Source organism: Oncorhynchus mykiss, chromosome 15 (assembly GCF_057628025.1).
Source record: "Oncorhynchus mykiss isolate SJ-2025 chromosome 15, ASM5762802v1, whole genome shotgun sequence".
In the NCBI taxonomy this organism is placed as follows: domain Eukaryota; kingdom Metazoa; phylum Chordata; class Actinopteri; order Salmoniformes; family Salmonidae; genus Oncorhynchus; species Oncorhynchus mykiss.
The window spans coordinates 21,575,261-21,595,896 of NC_143036.1; the positions used below are offsets into that span (position 1 = coordinate 21,575,261).

Genomic DNA, 20,636 nt, shown 5'->3' on the forward strand with positions numbered 1-20,636 from the left:
GAAGAATCAACAACAAGTGGGACACAATCATGAAGTGGAACGACATTTATTGGATATTTCAAACGTTTTTAACAAATCAAAAACTGAAAAATTGGGTGTGCAAAATTATTCAGCCCCCTTAAATTAATACTTTGTAGCGCCACCTTTTGCTGCGATTACAGCTGTAAGTCGCTTGGGGTATGTCTCTATCAGTTTTGCACATCGAGAGACTGACATTTTTCCCATTCCTCCTTGCAAAACAGCTCGAGCTCAGTGAGGTTGGATGGAGAGCATTTGTGAACAGCAGTTTTCAGTTCTTTCCACAGATTCTCGATTGGATTCAGGTCTGGACTTTGACTTGGCCATTCTAACACCTGGATATGTTTATTTTTGAACCATTCCATTGTAGATTTTGCTTTATGTTTTGCATCATTGTCTTGTTGGAAGACAAATCTCCGTCCCAGTCTCAGGTCTTTTGCAGACTCCATCAGATTTTCTCCCAGAATGGTCCTGTTTTTGGCTCCATCCATCTTCCCATCAATTTTAACCATCTTCCCTGTCCCTGCTGAAGAAAAGCAGGCCCAAACCATGATGCTGCCACCACCATGTTTGACAGTGGGTATGGTGTGTTCAGGGTGATGAGCTGTGTTGCTTTTACGCCAAACATAACGTTTTGCATTGTTGCCAAAAAGTTCAATTTTGGTTTCATCTGATTAGAGCACCTTCTTCCACATGTTTGGTGTGTCTCCCAGGTGGCTTGTGGCAAACTTTAAACAACACTTTTTATGGATATCTTTAAGAAATGGCTTTCTTCTTGCCACTCTTCCATAAAGGCCAGATTTGTGCAATATACGACTGATTGTTGTCCTATGGACAGAGTCTCCTACCTCAGCTGTAGATCTCTGCAGTTCATCCAGAGTGATCATGGGCCTCTTGGCTGCATCTCTGATCTGATCTCTGGTCTTCTCCTTGTATGAGCTGAACGTTTAGAGGGACGGCCAGGTCTTGGTAGATTTGCAGTGGTCTGATACTCCTTCCATTTCAATATTATCGCTTGCACAGTGCTCCTTGGGATGTTTAAAGCTTGGGAAATATTTTTGTATCCAAATCCGGCTTTAAACTTCTTCACAACAGTATCTCGGACCTGCCTGGTGTGTTCTTTGTTCTTCATGATGCTCTCTGCGCTTTTAACGGACCTCTGAGACTATCACAGTGCAGGTGCATTTATACGGAGACTTGATTACACAAAGGTGGATTGTATTTATCATCATTAGTCATTTAGGTCAACATTGGATCATTCAGAGATCCTCACTGAACTTCTGGAGAGAGTTTGCTGCACTGAAAGTAAAGGGGCTGAATAATTTTGCACGCCCAATTTTCCAGTTTTTGATTTGTTAAAAAAGTTTGAAATATCCAATAAATGTCGTTCCACTTCATGATTGTGTCCCACTTGTTGTTGATTCTTCACAAAAAAATACAGTTTTATATCTTTATGTTTGAAGCCTGAAATGTGGCAAAAGGTCGCAAAGTTCAAGGGGGCCGAATACTTTCGCAAGGCACTGTATATATATAATATGGGGCAGTACTCAGGGACATCACTTCCTGAAACAGGAGGTAAAAAATGTATAACATAGTTTCACAACATTCAAATTCAATGTATCAAAATATATGAACATACACAGGGAATGTGATCAATGTTTACCGTATTATACATACACATACAATATTAAATTAGTGTGAAAAAACAAACACAATTTGGAATTATTGAAACTATAAAATGGTTTCAAGTCAAACTTCACATTAAGGCCAAGAAGAGACCCTGTGGATCCAGAAACATTCCCTTTGAAGAGGTTTCCTCTCAATGTCCACTCCTCTACGTGACATCTTGTTCGGGGGGGGATGCATTGAGCACGTTGGCCACATTTGTAATTACCCTCCAAACCTTGTCCAAAAAAATATTTAACCACAATATCTCCCTTGTTTGGGGGTCTTTTAAAGACCATACATGGGGGATATTTAAAAATGGGTTTCAATTGTGGGTCCGTATCAATAATGTACCAGTGCTTCCTAATAATGTACTTAAATGCCTTCCCCAATGGTGAGTATTGGGTAAAGCATGATGGGACATGTTCTGCTTTTTCTTTGACTTTAATTGGTACCATTCCACCTATTCCGCTCCAGGCATTACCACGAGCCCATCCTCCCCAATTCAGGTGCCACCAATGTCCTGTGGTCTACATCCAACCCAGATAAGGCAGATGACACAGAAAATATCCTGCATTCCTGGACACTGTCCCAGATACTAGTCACAACACACTTTGGGAATAGTCAGACCATGGCCCAGGAATGGCCTTTTGGGTAATGGATGAATGGATGGATGAAAGGGTAATCCAATGGGTTTAGGGGTTAGGCAGGGGCAATGGCTACCGTGTCCTCGGCCTTGTAGGGCTGGGCAGCTAGGGGTATAAATCTGACCTCTACCATGTGTCCCATCTAACAGCCTCCTCTGGATCTGGGATGAGTATTGGATGTTAGCATGTCTTGCCTGCCCCATTGCATGTGCCAATCCTTTCACCTTCATCACTGTCTCATTATTTGCCCTTATCTCCCTTCCTTTGCAGAGGTCACTCAACGCCAGAGAAAGCCCTGACAAAACATATGGATCAGGCTCTATGGTTTAAACAAGGTAACCTAAAGCTACTTCAACAAGATAACTTCCCCGTTAGCGTTTCTTCATTTGTAGTAATACTAGCTGAAATGTAAACATCATCCCGTAACCTGTTGTGTGGAACTCCTGCTGACTCGTCTGGGCTCTACTACCACGGGAACACTGTGAGGACAGAGACAGAATGGAAAGGTCAGTGTTTCAGCATCTGCGTCTTTCATATGGAGTAATTCCTGTAACACACACTTAGAAAAAAAGGGTTCTTCGTTTGTTCCCATAGGAGAACCCTTTTTGATTCCAGGTAGAAGCCTTTTGTGCTGAACAATATTCTATTTAAAAAACTTTAGTGGTGAAACAAATTCCATGTTAAACCTTTTATTAGTGAAAGGATTCTACATGGAACAAACATAATTATTTTCAGAGGGTTCTCTTATGGGGACAATTGAAGAACCATTTATGGTTCTAGTTACCACCTTATTTTCTAAGAGTGTATGGGGTTCATATTGTGTTGTAATTGCATACACAGACAGCATGCTTTTCTTTGTCTCACTGTAGATATATTGTTAACTGTTACTGGGTGTCTGGGTGTAAGGAATGTTGTATGTACACTACTGTTTTAAAGTTTGGGGTCACTTAGACATTTCCTTGTTTTTTAAAGAAAATCACATTTTCCCCCCATTAAAATAACATCAAATTGATCAGAAATACAGCTCAGACATTGTTAATGTTGTAAATGACTATTGTAGCAGGAAACGGCAGATTTTTTATGGAATATCTACATAGGCGTACAGAGCCCCATTATCAGCAACCATCACTCCTGCGTTCCAATAGCACGTTGTGTTAGCTAATCCAAGTTTATCATTTTAAAAGGCTAATTGTTCATTAGAAAACCCCAATAGCACAGCTAAAAACGGTTGTCTGATTAAAGAAGCAATAAAACTGGCCTTCTTTAGACTAGTTGAGTATCTGGAACATGAGCATTTGTGCCCAAATAATTTGAGCTTCTACTTTTAAAAATCCACCTTTCCAGAAACAAGTCTCTCATCTTCACCTTCTGCCCCCAGCTGTGTCCTGAACACCATATGTGAATTGATTGCCCCCCATCTATCTTCAGAGCTTGTGCTGTTAGGTGACCTAAACTGGGACATGCTTAACACCCCGGCCGTCCTTCAATCTAAGCTTGATGCCCTCAATCTCACACAAATGATCAATGAACCTACCAGGTACAACCCCAAATCTGTAAACTCAGGCACCCTCATAGATATCATCCTAACCAACCTGCCCTCCAAATACACCTCTGCTGTCTTCAACCAGGATCTCAGTGATCACTGCCTCATTACTTGGGTACGTAATGGGTCTTCGGTCAAACGTCCACCCCTCATCACTGTCAAACGCTCCATAAAACACTTCAGCAAGCAGGCCTTTCTAATCGACCTGGCCGGGTATCCTGGAAGGATATTGACCTCATTCTGTCAGTAGAAGATGCCTGGTTATTCTTTTAAAGTGCTTTCCTCACAATCTTAAATAAGCATGCCCCATTCAAAAAATGTAGAACCAGGAACAGATAGAGCCTGTGGTTCACTCCAGAGCTGACTGCCCTTGACCAACATAAAACCATCCTTTGGCATATGGCATTAGCATCAAATAGCCCCCGCGATATGCAACTTTTCAGGGAAGTTAGGAACCAAATACACAGGCAGTTAGGAAAGAAAAGTCTAGCTTTTTCAAACAGAAATGTGCATCCTGCAGCACAAACTCCCAAAATTCTGGGACAATGTAAAGTCCATGTAAATAAGAGCACCTCCTCCCAGCTGCCCAGTGCATTGAGGATAGGAAACACTGTCACCACCGATAAATTTTAATAAGCATTTCTCTACGGCTGGCCATGCTTTCCACCTGGCCACCCTGGTCAACAGCCATCCACCCCCCACAGCAACTTGCCCAAGCCTCCCCCATTTCTTCTTTACCCAAATCGAGATAGCTGATGATCTGAAAGAGCTGCAAAATCTGGACCCCTACAAATCAGCAGGGCTAGACAATCTGGACCCTCTCTTTCTAAAAACTATCGGCCGAAATTGTTGCAAACCCTATTACTAGCCTGTTCAACCTCTCTTTTGTAACGTCTGAGATCCCCATAGATTGGAAAGCTGCCGGGGACAACCCCCTCTTCAAAGGGGGAGACATTCTAGACCCAAACTGCTACAGACCTATATCTATCCTACCCTGCCTTTCTAAGGCAGATCACAGACAATTTCGAATCCCACCATACCTTCTCCGCCATGCAATCTGGTTTCCGAGCTGGTCATAGGTGCACCTCAGCCACGATCAAGGTCCTAAAGGATATCATAACCGCCATCGATAAGAGACAATACTGTGCAGCTGTTTTCATCGACCTGGCCAAGGCTTTCAACTCTGTCAATCACCACATTCTTATCGGAAGACTCAACAGCGTTGTTTTGTCAAATGGCTGCCTCGCCTGGTTCACCAACTATTTCTCAGACAGAGTTCAGTGTGTCAAATCGGAGGTCCTGTTGTCCGGACCTCTGGCAGTCTCTATGGGGGTGCCACATGGTTCAATTCTCGGGCCGACTCTCTTCTCTGTATACATCAATGATGTTGCTCTTGCTGCTGGTGAGTCTCTGATCCACCTCTACGCAAACGACACCATTCTGTATACTTCTGGCCCTTCTTTGGACACTGTGTTAACTAACCTCCAGACGAGCTTCAATGCCATACAACTCTCCTTCCGTGGCCTCCATCTGCTCTTAAATGCAAGTTAAACTAAATGCATGCTCTTCAACCGATCGCTGCCCGCACCTGCCCACCCATCCAGCATCACTACTCTGGACAGTTCTGACTAAGAATATGTGGACAACTACAAATACCTAGGTGTCTGGTTAGACTGTAAACTCTCCTTCCAGACTCACATTAAGCATCTCCAATCCAAAATTAAATCTAGAATCGGCCTCCTATTTCATAACAAAGCATCCTTCACTCATGCTGCCCAACATACCCTCGTAAAACTGACTATCCTGCCGATCCTTGATCTTCTGCACATCTATCACTCCAGTGTTTAATTGCTAAATTGTAATTATTTTGCCACTGTGGCCTATTTATTGCCTTACCTCCCTTACCTCATTTGCACACACTGTATATAGACCTTTTCTCTATTGTGTTATTGACTGTATGTTTGTTTACTCCATGTGTAACTCTGTGTTGTTGTTTGTGTCGCACTGCTTTGTTTTATCTTTGCCAGGTCGCAGTTGTAAATGAGAACTTGTTCTCAACTAGCCTACCTTATTAAATAAAGGTGAAATAAAAACGTTACAAAAATTTGTGGGTTCGATTACAGGCTCAAAATGGCCAAAAACAAAGAACTTTCTTCTGAAATTCGTCAGTCTACTCTTGTTCTGAGAAAATAAGGCTATGCCATGCAAGAAATTGCCAAGAAACTGAAGATCTCGTACAGCACTCCCTTCACAGAGCAGTGCACTATCCCTTCACAGAACAGTGCAAACTGGCTATAACCAGAATAGAAAGAGTAGTGGGAGGCCCCGGTGCACAACTGAGCAAGAGGACAAGTACATTAGAGTGTCTAGATTGAGAAACAGATGCCTCACAAGTCCTTAACTGGCAGCTTCATTAAATAGTACCCGCAAAACACCAGTCTCAACAACAGTGAAGAGTCGACTCCGGGATGCTGGCCTTTGAACGGTAGTGTATATGTAGGAAAAAAGTATTTTTTTCCCTGTTCTATATTTCATCTCAATTCTATTTCCCATAACCTGTTCATTAATTCTGTTAAACCGCAATAAATCTAAGGTAATGCTTTTACCTTATGTATATAAATATTGATGAAGCTACTGGTCCTCTGATATTTATTATACTATTGGAACAGTCTACCAGTGTATGGGTGACTCCAGACGTTTCCCATGCCCAGGAGCATGTGTCAGCTCACCATTGTCTTACGTCAGATTGCACGGCAATTCCGCCTTCACTGTAATAGTTAATAGTTACCTGGACTGCCTGCAGTGACGTTATTTTGCACTGACTCTATGTACATTTACAACACTATACTGTACAGTGCATTCGGAAAGTATTCAGACCCTTTCCCTTTTTACATTTTACAGCCTTATTCTAAAATGTATTAAATAAACGTTGTTTCCCCCTCACAATACCCCATAATGACAAAGCGAAAACAGGTATTTTGACATTTTAGAAATGTATTAATGATAAAAAAAACAGAGATACCTTATTTACATACGTTTTCAGATCCTTTGCTATGAGACTCGAAATTGAGCTCAGGTGCATCCTGTTTTCATTCATCATCCTTGAGATGTTCACATGTGGTATATTCAATTGATTGGACGTGATTTGGAAAGACACATACACGCTATCTAAGGTCCCTCAGTTGACAGTGCATGTCAGAGCAAAAACCAAGCCATGAGCTCGAAGGAGTTGTCCGTAGGGGTCCGAGACAGGATTGTGTCGAGGCACAGATCTGGGGAAGGATACCAAAAAAGGTCTGCAGCATTGAAGGACCCCAAGAACACAGTGGCCTCCATCATTCTTAAATGGAAGAAGTTTGGAACCACCAAGACTCTTCCTAGAGCTGGCTGCCCGGCCAAACTGAGCAATCGGGGGAGAAGGGCCTTGGTCAGGAAGGTGACCAAGGACCTGATGGTCACTCTGACAGAGCTCTAAAGTTATCCTGTGTAGATGGGAGAACCTTCCAGAAGGATAAGCATCTCTACAGCAGTCTACCAATCAGGCCTTTATGTTAGAGTGGCCAGACAGAAGCCACTCCTCAGTAAAAGGCATAGGACAACCCACTTGGAGTTTGCCAAAAGGCACCTAAAGGACTTAGAACATAAGAAACAAGATTCTCTGGTCTGATGAAACCAAGATTGAATTTTCTGGCCTGAATGCCAAGTGTCACGCCTGGAGGAAACCTGGCACCATCCCTACGGTGAAGCATTGTGGTGATAGCATCATGCTGTGGGGATGTTTTTCTGCGGCAGGGACTGGCAGACTAGCCAGGATCGAGGGAAAGAGGAATGGAGCAAAGTACAGAGACATCCTTGATGAAAACCTACTCCAGAGCAGTAAGGGGTCTGAATACTTATGTAAATGTGATATTTCCGTTTTTTATTTTTGTATAAATTTGCAAACATTTTAAAAATCCTGTTTTTGCTTTGTCATTATGGGGTATTGTGTGTAGATTGATGAGGGGAAAAAACAATGTAATCAATTTTAGAATGAGACTGTAACGTAACAAAATGTGGAAAAAGTCAAGGGGTCTGAATACTTTCCAAATGTACTTTATATACACATTATATACACACTAACACTACACTGACACTCTCACACAAAACCCACACACATTCACATAAATTACATACATACGCACACACACACACGACATACCGACACAACGCAAACACACTATACACGCATACCGACACAACACAAACACACGTACACACACACTTTTACACTCATAATATGCTGCTGCTACTCTGTTCTTTATTTTAGTCTTATTAATATCTATCCTGATGCCTAGTCACTTTACCCTGCCTTCATGCACATATCTACCTCAAATACATCATATCCCTCCATGCACATTGATCTGGTACTGGTACCCAATCAATAGTAACTCTTGTGTTACTATTGTTCTTTTTATTGTAATAATTGTATTCATCACATGTGACAAAACAAATACAGTTATATTTCATTTGACTCCTTGGCAACAAGATGGTGATTGTGAAGTCATGACATTTGACTGTTGGTTGATGTTAGCTCCCTGGCAATAGGATGGTGATTGTGTAGTCATGACATTTGACTGTTGGTTGATGTTAGCTCCCTGGCAATAGGATGGTGATTGTGTAGTCATGACATTTGACTGTTGGTTGATGTTAGCTCCCTGGCAATAGGATGGTGATTGTGAAGTCATGACATTTGACTGTTGGTTGATGTTAGCTCCCTGGCAATAGGATGGTGATTGTGAAGTCATGACATTTGACTGTTGGTTGATGTTAGCTCCCTGGCAATAGGATGGTGATTGTGAAGTCATGACATTTGACTGTTGGTTGATGTTAGCTCCCTGGCAATAGGATGGTGATTGTGTAGTTATGACCAGGATCATGGAACAGAAATAGAGCAGTCAGAAAAAGTAGGTGGTGTCAAGTACCAGGTCAATATATTCACTAGTTATGCTAACACTCACACTGTCTGTAAACTAGGCTCAGGGAATACAATTGCAGCATTGTTCATTTTATTGGAAAAGTAACACATTCTTTAGAAGGAAATGCAATCTCAACCCTCACACACAGATACAATATGTAGTCTACTGTAAATCAAATGAAAATGAGGTAACTCGCTGGCAAGTATGATACAGTATGATGGGGTTATAATGGATTGTAATTGCTGTCATAAGCATGTAAAAGATCCTGACTAAATAACTGTCATTTTGAGTCCATTGGATAATTAATTCAAGATCAGCATTGACGTTCCCACCCTCAGCTACTTGTCATACCCACCAACTTGTAGTGAATGTTTCTCAAAAATGATTTCCTGCTCATGACCTTAACAATTAGGCAGGTGGTAGGATTCATTTGTCACCAAATGCTTATAGCACCTACGGCTCTAGTCAATCCGAAGCGTTACAGATTCCCTGATAGAAATGTGAAGGTGATTTCCGATTGAGCCGACATATGCAGAGTTTACCGTGAATGCAGTCTCCACTAAAGTGGAAACATTGCATTTAAAATGTCAATCATGCTGTAAAACTGAATTTCCACAATGTGTATTGATAGAACCCACAATGTACGCTACTTCACAAGCTGTCCGACTCAATCAAACAAAGGCCCTCAGCAGGAATGCCACTGGGTTATTTTTGCACTCAAGGACAAAGGGAGGGAAACAATGTGGCGTAAACAATACCCCTGGGTCTTTCCACGAAATGAGTCCCTTTTGCGAAGTGTAACTTGGTGAAAAAAACGTTTGATATGACCTAATTTTAACATTCTGTCATGAAGAGCAGATGTTCAACTAATCCCAAAACATATTCTATACTATAGTAAGTGCCTATTAAGTGCCAAATAAAGTAACAGGGTTGATCAACCTAAGTTCCAAATAAAGCAACAGGGTTGACTGCAACAGCTTGACATATCAGGGTTGAGGTTTTCATCTTAAATCAGCCATACATCCCTTTGTGACAGTGGGAATGGAAGCTTGTCGCTGCAACAGGGAGGGGCAATAGAATGTAAGCTTCACACACATTTCTTTTATAGCCTGTCTATTTCTGGGTAACAGGGTTGACATGTTATGCTCGACCCACTCCGTTTTCCACCATAAAACACCAGCAAATGGCCTAAAAGAGTAGAACCACCTCAGCTTTTTTTACACAAGAATTTTACTATTAGAAGTTAAAAGTTTATTTTGAAAAAAATATTTGTTCAGTTCACATAACAGAGTTGACCTTAAAATGAGGGACAGGTTTTTTTCGTCCTTAAAATGAATCACTAATCACATGAAATCAATAATACTCTTCAGTAATGACTTTGTCAAAGCAACAAAATAACAAGGTCTTTACAATGATGATGAAAACTTGGAACATTTTGGGGTTAAGTGGGTTAAAATCTTCCTAGAATTCACAATGCAGAATTTGTACACTTTAGCAAGTCTTTATTTGGATTTATTGAATTTTACGTGTGGTCTATATTAATGGGCACGTCACATAATATAACAGGCTTTTAAAATGCAATATTGGTGCACAATTTCTACTTAAAACATCAAAGGGACGCCTCCCGGGTGGCACAGTCGTCTAGGGCACTGCATCGCAGCGCTAGCTGTGCCACCAGACACTCTGAGTTCGTGCCCAGGCTCTGTCGCAGCCGGCCGCGACTGGGAGGTCCGTGGGGCGACGCACAATTGGCCTAGCGTCGTCCGGGTTAGGGAGGGCTTGGCCGGTAGGGATATCCTTGTCTCACCGCGCACCAGCGACTCCTGTGGCGGGCCGGGCGCAGTGCACGCTAACCAAGGTCGCCAGGTGCATGGTGTTTCCTCCGACACATTGGTGCGGCTGGCTTCCGGGTTGGAGGTGCGCTGTGTTAAGAAGCAGTGCGGCTTGGTTGGGTTGTGTATCGGAGGACGCATGACTTTCAACCTTCGTCTCTCCCGAGCCCGTACGGGAGTTGTAGCGATGAGACAAGATAGTAGCTACTAACAATTGGATACCATGAAATTGGGGAGAAAAGGGGGTAAAAAGGACGCAAAAGGGACTCATTTCGTGGAAAGATCCAGCTGAGGTTATACCTCACAAGCCAACAAGTTGAGAGATGGCAACAGCTAGGCCTCATTATTCTTTTTATCCCACATTTAGCCACACACTGTTTTCAATGAAATTTTTGTATTATGTAAATTCTGCATTTCTTCAGTTTTTCTGTAAATTGTGAGCAAGAATGAATAAAGTCAACAGCAATAACTGATGCAGTGGGATGCCTGGGATACCAACACTCAAACCGACACCAGTGCTCTTTATAAAGAGAGACCATAGCTCTGAGCACAGTATCTACCAACACATCATATGATTGCTAAGGAAAGCATTGTTGGGGACATGTTGGATTTCTGTATTCTTCAGGTAACAAAATCTCGCCACATTAATTACAAAATACCTTCCCTAATGAGTTAGCTAATCAAATAACCGTAATATCTTTCAACGAATTGGACAAGCACAAACAACATAGGACTACACTACTCACAATAGTACAGCATTTAGGACGTCTTATTTACTTACACAATCTGTGTGACAGATACATCCTCAAAATGTCGAGGGTAGACAGTCTTTAAAAAAGAAATGTAATGTCTGTGTTGTGTCCACTAACAAAGTAAACCTCTCCACTTGGTCAGACAAGGTAAAAGCTGATCTGGAAATAAATACAGTAATACAATTCTTTCAATATCATTTCTCTTTAACTTGGGTTATTGATTGTGAAAATAGTGAACAAGTGTGAAACACAAAAGCGGCATTGACCAATTAGGCTATTATCTAACACACATTTCTGATGAACAACCTGCATTTGGAAAGGTTTAACATAATGGTAAAATAAAATGACATTGGAGAAGATTTTACATGTATTTACCATATTATGAGCAATTAAGGACTTTCATGGGAGTGTTTGATTAATGTCTTTGCCCGCAGACATGAATCAGGTCCTATAATTAGCAGGCTCCTCTACGGCAAATACAAATACCTCTCCACAGCAAATAGGGTTCTCAGCACAAGGTAGGCTCAGGGTTCTGATATCCCATTTGATGTTTTCTCTCTGAGATTTGATCATGTTTCTATTACTAACATGTAAATGGTTGTAGGTAATTGTTTTTCTGGCAATGATCAAAAACAGATCAATTGAAAATGCTGTGATGCTTTGATAGGTTAACAAGCGCACTGCAGCACCACCACAAGCTGTGGGATGTGGCTGGGGAATTAATCAATTCTGTCAAATTCATGAACATACAGTGCCGTACATAATTATTGGGACAGTGAAGCATTTTTTCTTCTTTTGGCTCTATACTTCAAATCTATGCTTCAAATCATACAAGGTTAAAGTGAAGAATATCAGCTTCATTTGAGTGTACTTTCATCTATATTGGGTGAACCGTTTAGAAATTACAGTAGTTTTTGTACATAGCAAAATTATTGGGACAAATTCACTTATATGTATTAAAGAGTTAAGGATTTGGTCCCCTATTCATAGCACGCAATGACTACAACAAGCGTGTGACTCTACAAAATTGTTGGATGCATTTTCTGTTTGTTTTGGTTGTTTTTCCGATTATTTTGTGCCCAATAGAAATGAATGGTAAATAATGTATTGTGTCATTTTGAGGTCACTTTTATTGTAAATAAGAATAGAATATGTTTCTAAACACTTCTACATGAATGTGGATGCTACCACAATGACGGATAATCCTGAATGTATCATGGATAATGACGAGTGAGAAAGTTATATACGCACCACTATCATCCCCCCCCCCCCAAATGCTAACCTCTGTTATTGTAATGCTGAGAGGTTAGCATGTCTTGAGGGTATGATATTTGTGCATCTGTAACTTTCTCACTCATCATTATTCACAATTCATTCAGAATTATACATAACCATGGTAACCCACAGTAATGTAGAAGTGTTTAGAAACATTCTATTCTTATTTACAATACAAGTGACTCCAAAATGACACAATACATTATTTACCATTCATTTCTTTTGGCCACAAAATAATCTGAAAAACAACCAAAACAAACAGCAAAGGCATTCAACATATTTGTAGAGTCACAAGCTTGATGTAGTCATTGAATATGGGACCAAATACTTACATTTTTACTACTTTAACACACATAAGTGAACTTGTCCCAATACTTTTGTTGCCCTAAAATCGGGACAAATGTACAAAAGTGCTGTAAATTCTAAATGGTTCACCTGATATGTATGAATATACCCTCAAATTAAAGCTGACAGTGTGCACTTTAACCTCATAGTCATTGTTTGATTTCAAATCCAAACTATTGGAGTATAGAGCCAAAAGAAGCAAGAATGCTTCACTGTCCCAATAATTACGGAGGACACTGTGTGTTGAAGGTTGTGTGAGCTTCTACTATTTGCATTGGTCCTTTGAATTTGTGCTTGTTTTCCTGCCTGCAATGCACAAGTTGTGCTCGCAAGGGATTCACTTCAGTCTGAGAGGTCAATGTAATGAACTTAAGCTACTTCACTCCCATGCGTCACTGCAGAAATCTTATAGTGAAGTCATTTTTGTTTTGCCATATTGCTGTACATAGCTCTAACACTGGAGAGTGTCAAAGCACGAAACAAGTCTCAGAACAGCCAAAAGAGCCTAGCTAACCTTTCAAACGCATGATGTCTATTTCGCATGACATGAAGGTAAAGTTTTGTCAATCGGACCATTTTAGGCTTGCCGATGTTAATGGTAGGGTTATAATAAATATTATTAGGTCATAGATTATGGACAACTAACCAAGCATGGCTACATGTCTTACTGTATAAAGACACCATACATGTTTTTATTTTGTGGGTCACATGAATGTTAAATAAAACAAATAAAAAATGCACAATATTAAAGAGACATTTAGGCTACTGAAACAGTTCTGCCTTACTCATTTATTCAATTAATGACATTACTCATTATTGATCAACACAATATTTATTCAACAAAACATTCACTACATTACTGTACTAATCAACAAAATATTATTACAGATGGTAAATATAGGAACATCTATTTCCCACTAAGGAGTAAAATATTTAGCTTACCTTTAATTAAAAATACAAAGACTACAAGGAAACAACGAGCTAACACTTCGTCTGTTTTCCCCTGTCTACAGTACGGGTGAAACCAGTGTGTGTGACCTCCTAGGCTGCTAACTCAGAATGTTCTCCCTGTACTTCCCACGCTGCCCACATGGGGAAGGTAGAAAACAAGCTGTACCATTAACCACCTCTGTACTGGCTTCTCCTGACACATCTGGTAAGTTATCAGAAGTCATGGACTGTCCTACAACAAAAAATAGAGATAACATTAAAGTGAGGTCCTGTAAAATGAAGGCTATTTTCTCAGTCTTTGAGACCGACCATGACACCCACTCATTTCCTATGAATACCTGGGAATCCAACTAACCATATTTGGGGAATCTGATAATAGTATATTAGTTCAACCTGGGTGAAATTATAACACTACTATGACTGTGAAATTATAACACTACTATGACTGTGAAATTATAACACTACTATGACTGTGAAATTATAACACTACTATGACTGTGAAATTATAACACTACTATGACTGTGAAATTATAACACTACTATGACTGTGAAATTATAACACTACTATGACTGTGAAATTATAACACTACTATGACTGTGAAATTATGCACATTCCGTAGTAGACACCAGAGGTGGCATGCCTGTAACGGCTGTCGTGGGTTGAAGAAGGTGAAGAGGACCAAAGTGCAGCGTGGTACGTGTTCATGATGTATATTTATTTTAACTCAGAACACTACGACCAAAATAACAAAAATAGACCAACACGAAACAGTTCTGTCTGGTACAGAGACAGAAAACAACTACCCGCACCCTTAGTGGGAAAACAGGCTGCCTAAGTATGGTTCTCAATCAGAGACACCGATAACCAGCTGCCCCTGATTGGCAACCATACCAAACCTAAACATAGAAACCCAACACCTAGACATACAACATATAATACCCACCCACATCACACCCTGACCAAATGAAAAATAGAAACATACAAAGCAATCTAGGGTCAGGGCGTGACAGTACCCCCCCCCCCCCCCCAAAGGTGCGGACTCCGGCCGCAAAACCTGAACTAATAGGGGAGGTTCTGGGTGGGCATCTGTCCGCGGTGGCAGCTCTGGCGCGGGACGTAGACCCCACAGGGCGGCTCCGGCAGCTCCTGACTGACGGGCGGCTCCGGCAGCTCTGGACAGGAGGGAGGCTCTGGAAGTGCTGGACAGGAGGGAGACTCTGGAAGTGCTGGACAGGAGGGAGACTCTGGAAGCGCTGGACAGGAGGGAGACTCTGGAAGCGCTGGACAGGAGGGAGGCTCTGGAAGCGCTGGACAGGAGGGAGGCTCTGGAAGTGCTGGACAGGAGGGAGACTGGAAGCGCTGGACAGGAGAGAGGCTCTGGAAGTGCTGGACAGGAGGGAGACTGGAAGCGCTGGACAGGAGAGAGGCTCTGAAAGTGCTGGACAGGAGGGAGACTCTGGAAGCGCTGGACAGGAGGGAGCACCTGAAGGGAGGAGACAGAGATCAGGGCGTGACAATGCACATAGGGGACACGGGGGAATGTCACCCTCAGAGCTGCCCTGTTCATCTTTTTTTATGTTGTTGTTTCGCTGTAATACCTAGTAATTTTATGAAGTTGGCTTTAGCCAGCCCAGATACTGTAGGTCCCCAAACTCATAACTAGCTGCCAAGAAGCCATTTCAAGCTATCAATCAAGTTTGCATAGCTAGCTTGTCTAACTGCTGGGAAGTTTGGTAGACTTTCGCAAGAAATATCTACATGTAATGAATAAGACTCACATTCCTTTCAATCTTTTACCCAGATTTTAGCAGCGATGCAGAGAAGCATATTTTGTTTCTTTATATAAATAATGACACTCAAGATGAAAATCCTTAAACGAGATAATGAGGATTCATATCAGCCTAATCGAGGTGTAGATTACATCTCACATTCCAGTGTTTGAACTTGTAAACCAGGCTGCATGGGATTTCTCTTAATACAACTCTTAGTGCAGCCAATGGCAATGTCTGCTTTAATTTTTTAAAATATATATATTTTTTATTTCACCTTTATTTAACCAGGTAGGCTAGTTGAGAACAAGTTCTCATTTGCAACTGCGACCTGGCCAAGATAAAGCATAGCAATTTGACACATACAACAACACATGTTGTTAATAAACAAAACATAAAGTCAATTATACAGTAGAACAAAAGAAAACAAAAAGTCTATATACAGTGAGTGCAAATGAGGTAAGTTAAGGAAATAAATAGGCCATGGTGGCGAAGTAATTACAATATAGCAATTAAACACTGGAATGGTAGATTGGCAGAAGATGAATGTGAGAGATACTGGGGTGCAAAGGAGCAAAATAAATAAATAAATACCAGTATGGGGATGAGGTAGGTAGATAGATGGGCTGTTTAACAGATAGGCTATGTACAGGTGCAGTGATCTGTAAACTGCTCTGACAGCTGGTGCTTAAAGCTAGTGAGGAAGATGTGAGTCTCCAGCTTCAGAGATTTTTGCAATTCATTCCAGTCATGGGCAGCAGAGAACTGGAAGGAAAGACGACCAAAGGAGGAATTGGCTTTGGGGGTGACCAGTGAGATATACCTGCTGGAGTGCGTGCTACGAGTGGGTGCTGCTAAGGTGACCAGTGAGCTGAGATAAGGCAGGGCTTTACATAGCAGAGACTTGTAGATAACCTGTAGCCAGTGGGTTTGGCGACGAGTATGAAGCGAGGGCCAACCAACGAAAGCGTACAGGTTGCAATGGTGGGTAGTGTATGGGGCTTTGGTGACAAAACGGATGGCACTGTGATAGACTGCATCCAGATTGTTGAGTAGAGTTCATTCATTATGCCAGAAGCCACTTGTGGATTTGACAGCTCTAATGCAGTTCCACCTCCAACACAGCTAAAACAACCGCTATGTGGATGTCGGCTAAAGTGGATCTGATTGAATAGAGCCCTAAATGTCTGTTTTTACTTGTTATAAGTTAGTGCAGGTCTCTGTGTATGGTGTTGAGATGTTTAACCAGAGACACAGTACATTATTATTGTTATTATTAGTGTTATATGCTGCCACTTATCACTACTCTGGACGGTTCTGACTTAGAAAATGTGGACAACTACAAATACCTAGGTCTGGTTAGACTGTAAACTCTCCTTCCAGACTCACATTAAGCGTTTCGAATCCAAAATTACATCTAGAATCGGCTTCCTATTTCGCAACAAAGCATCCTTCATTCATGCTGCCAAACATAAACAGACTATCCTGCCAATCCTGTAACTTCGGCGATGTCCTTTACAAAATAGCCTCCAACACTCTACTCAGCAAACTGGATGTAGTCTATCACAGTGCCATCTGTTTGGTCACCAAAGCCCCATATACTACCCACCACTGCGACCTGTACGCTCTCGTTGGCTGGCCCTTGCTTCATATTCGTCGCCAAACCCACTGGCTCCAGGTCATCTATAAGTCTTTGCTAGGTGAAGCCCCGCCTTATCTCAGCTCACTGGTCACCATAGCAGCACCCACCCGTAGCACGCGCTCCAGCAGATATATTTCACTGGTCACCCCCAAAGCCAACTCCTATTTTGGCCGCCTTTCCTTCCAGTTCTCTGCTGCCAAAGACTGGAACGAATTGCTAAAATCACTGAAGCTGGAGACTTATATCTTCCTCACTAACTTTAAGCATCAGCTGTCAGAGCAGCTTACTGATCATTGCACATGTACACAGTCCATCTGTAAATAGCCCCATACTGTTATTTTTATTTTGTTGCTCCTTTGCACCCCAGTATCTATTTCTGCACATTCATCTTCTGCATATTCATCTTCTATCACTCCAGTGTTTAATTGCTAAATTGTAATTATTTCGCCCCTATGGCCTATTTATTGCCTTACCTTCCTAATCTTACTACATTTGCACACACTGTCAATAGATTTTTCTATTGTGTTATTGACTGATCGTTTGTTTATCCCATGTGTAACTCTGTGTTGTTTGTGTCACACTGCTTTGCTTTATCTTGGCCAGGTCGCAGTTGTAAATGAGAACTTGTTCTCAACTGGACTACCTGGTTAAATATAGGTGAAATAAAAATAAAATAAAAGCAGACATTTAATTATAAAAATACATAATTTAATTTCATTATTTTGTGGAAGCTATATTATAAGTTATAGTAAAAAATAATAAATGTGACTTGGGCAAATTTAAACCAAAAAAGTACCCAAATCATTTATTTGAAGTATAATTCAATCACTTAAGGAAATGTACTGATTTTGTTTATAATTATACTACTTATTATTACATCTAAAGCCTGAGTTAATATCCAATTTTCTCTTAGCTGTCAAAAACACAGTATGCCTTGCACATTGAATACTGCATGCTGACAGTTCGATAGGAGTTAAAGATAATGTCATTATGACTTACCTTGGTCAGTGCTGATTCTGTGCTAGAGGAAAATTTGCTTGATGTACATGTAGTAAAGTAATCTTTATATGATATCTGAGGAATGATCTAAGATTCTGGAAAGCAATACTGCATGTTGAATAGTACTTAAGAAATTCTGCTTTTTTTTCAATCTGGTGAAAGTCGCAAGAAAAATGCAGAAGCAACATATTATTTTGTTGGAAATCCTTTTAAGAGCCACACAGCACTCTGGTGTGGAGTGGAAGTTACCTCTGCATCACTTTGCTGGCCAACTGCACATCCTCTCTTCTTTCACTCACTCCCTGTGAGAGAAGAGATGGTCGTAGCCTGAGGGAGCAGTGGAGATGGTGTGGCAGTCTGTAAATCTATGGAGACAAAGGATGACTGGAGAATAGGTTAAGGGGAATCCATGTGTTCCAGTACATCAAACAAGTCTCAAATAAACCCATAAAGGGGTAGTTCACCCAAATTACACATTTACATATCAGTTTCCTTGTATCTGGGATATTGACTTGCATTGGTTTTAGGTCAGAAATGCAAAAAAGTTAGCATTTGTAGACAGTGGCCAGGTAAACAAAACCAAAGCATGGATTGCTGTATTACCTAGTCCATAGACTGCTTACTGGTTAATGAAACCAATATGTAATTTAGTAATTTAGTTGAACCATCCCTTCAACCCCGAACGAGGGAACATTGCGATATAGGGCAGATCTCAAAAGTCTCAAATGCACCCTCCCTAACCCCACGACAGCTGGGAATGGGAGGGATTGGGACACATTGAGGTACACAGACTGGTATGTTTAGCTCTGAAAGCTAATTACAGAACCTCGAGGCTGAAGCGAGGCACAAGGTGTGAAGTTGTATGAGTTAAAGGGGATTACAGTAGACAATACAGGGCACTTGCACACACAGGTCTTGAAGGAGGTAACTTTCTTTCCAGCTGTGTCAACCACTACATTACCACCTTGTAGACAGCTTCACACTTTCACTAGTCTCTTCCTACAGCCAACGTGTCTCAGACACGACGTCTGTTGCACGAATCTGGGTAGTCATCAACTGAGACCCCCAAAAATTTTTTTGGATAATGTTGACGTTGACCCATTTTAAACTATTTGAATGTCCAGATTCCTTTACACATCTACACAATTATGCAACACGTCCCGAACTATCTCTGGAGGTGGTCAGGAAGATCTGATCACACTCAGTTCGCAACCCGTCTATTGATCATCTAACCCTAACTATCACAACAGCTAACGGGGATCCTAATAAAATAATACAGTGTTGTAACCAGGGCTTAAGACTGAGTTAATGCATACACTAAACATAGGATCCTATTAAAATAATACAGTGTTGTAACCAGGGCTTAAGACTGAGTTAATGCATACACTAAACATAGGATCCTATTAAAATAATACAGTGTTGTAACCAGGGCTTAAGACTGAGTTAATGCATACACTAAACATAGGATCCCTATAAATCACAAGAGAAAAACTATAGAAAATATTATTTACCAAGGTTTCAATTGGGATATTGTCTTTGAAGGTGAATGACATCTGCCATGGTAAAAGCAGAGGAGTAATGCACCTATTATTTTAAAGGAGAAACTGATTGTAAATTCGATAAATGTTACTTAATTATGTGTAAAATTAACAATATATTGTATTTTTCCATGACGCCCTTGGTAGAGTCCCCTTTTGTTAAAATCTTAACATGAGTTGCTTGAGGAAGGTATGTGTTCTTTCATGGCCAGGAATTATTTATGTGAGAAGGCTGCAGCTCTTTAATACACACATTTCTTAAAAGATAATATCCCTGCACCTGCACATTGAGTACTGCATGCTGACAGTCCGATAGGACATACAGATAATGTCATTATGACTTACCTTGGTCAGTGGTGATTCTGTTGCTAGAGGAAGATTTGTGGAGGCTACTCCTGCATCACTAACCTATATCTTTCTTTCACCTACTGTCAGGGAACCCACGTGCCTTGGTGAGGGAAGAGATGGTCTTAGCCTGGGGGAGCAGTAGAGATGGCCTGGCAGTCTGTCAATATATGGAGACAAATGACAACAGAAGAATAGGTTAAGGTGAATCCATGTGTTGAAGTACATCAAGCACGACACACGGCAGCTGGGAATGGGATCCTTAGCGAGTCATTGAAGGGCAGGGGATGGTATGTTCAGCTGTGGAAGCTAATTGCAGAACCTCAAGGCTGAAGCGAGGGCCAGGGTGTGAAGTTGTA

At 41.1% G+C, this 20,636-nt stretch overlaps 1 protein-coding gene across 2 annotated transcripts; it reads right to left on the reverse strand.

Moving 5' to 3' along the window:
* Positions 1-13,848: 13,848 nt before the first annotated feature.
* On the reverse strand, positions 13,849-20,636 carry LOC110489780 (uncharacterized). Of its 2 annotated transcripts, none has more exons than XM_090199565.1 (3): positions 20,278-20,636; positions 18,644-18,759; positions 13,849-15,467 (listed from the first exon to the last, which is right to left on the reverse strand). In XM_090199565.1, exons 2-3 carry the CDS (start codon positions 18,649-18,651, stop codon positions 15,044-15,046), a joined length of 432 nt encoding a protein of 143 aa, XP_090055691.1. In that variant the 5' UTR covers positions 18,652-18,759; positions 20,278-20,636; the 3' UTR covers positions 13,849-15,043. The 2 variants fall into 2 exon arrangements, with proteins under 2 accessions (XP_090055691.1, XP_090055692.1); XM_090199566.1 differs by having other exon boundaries at positions 18,644-18,778; positions 20,278-20,420.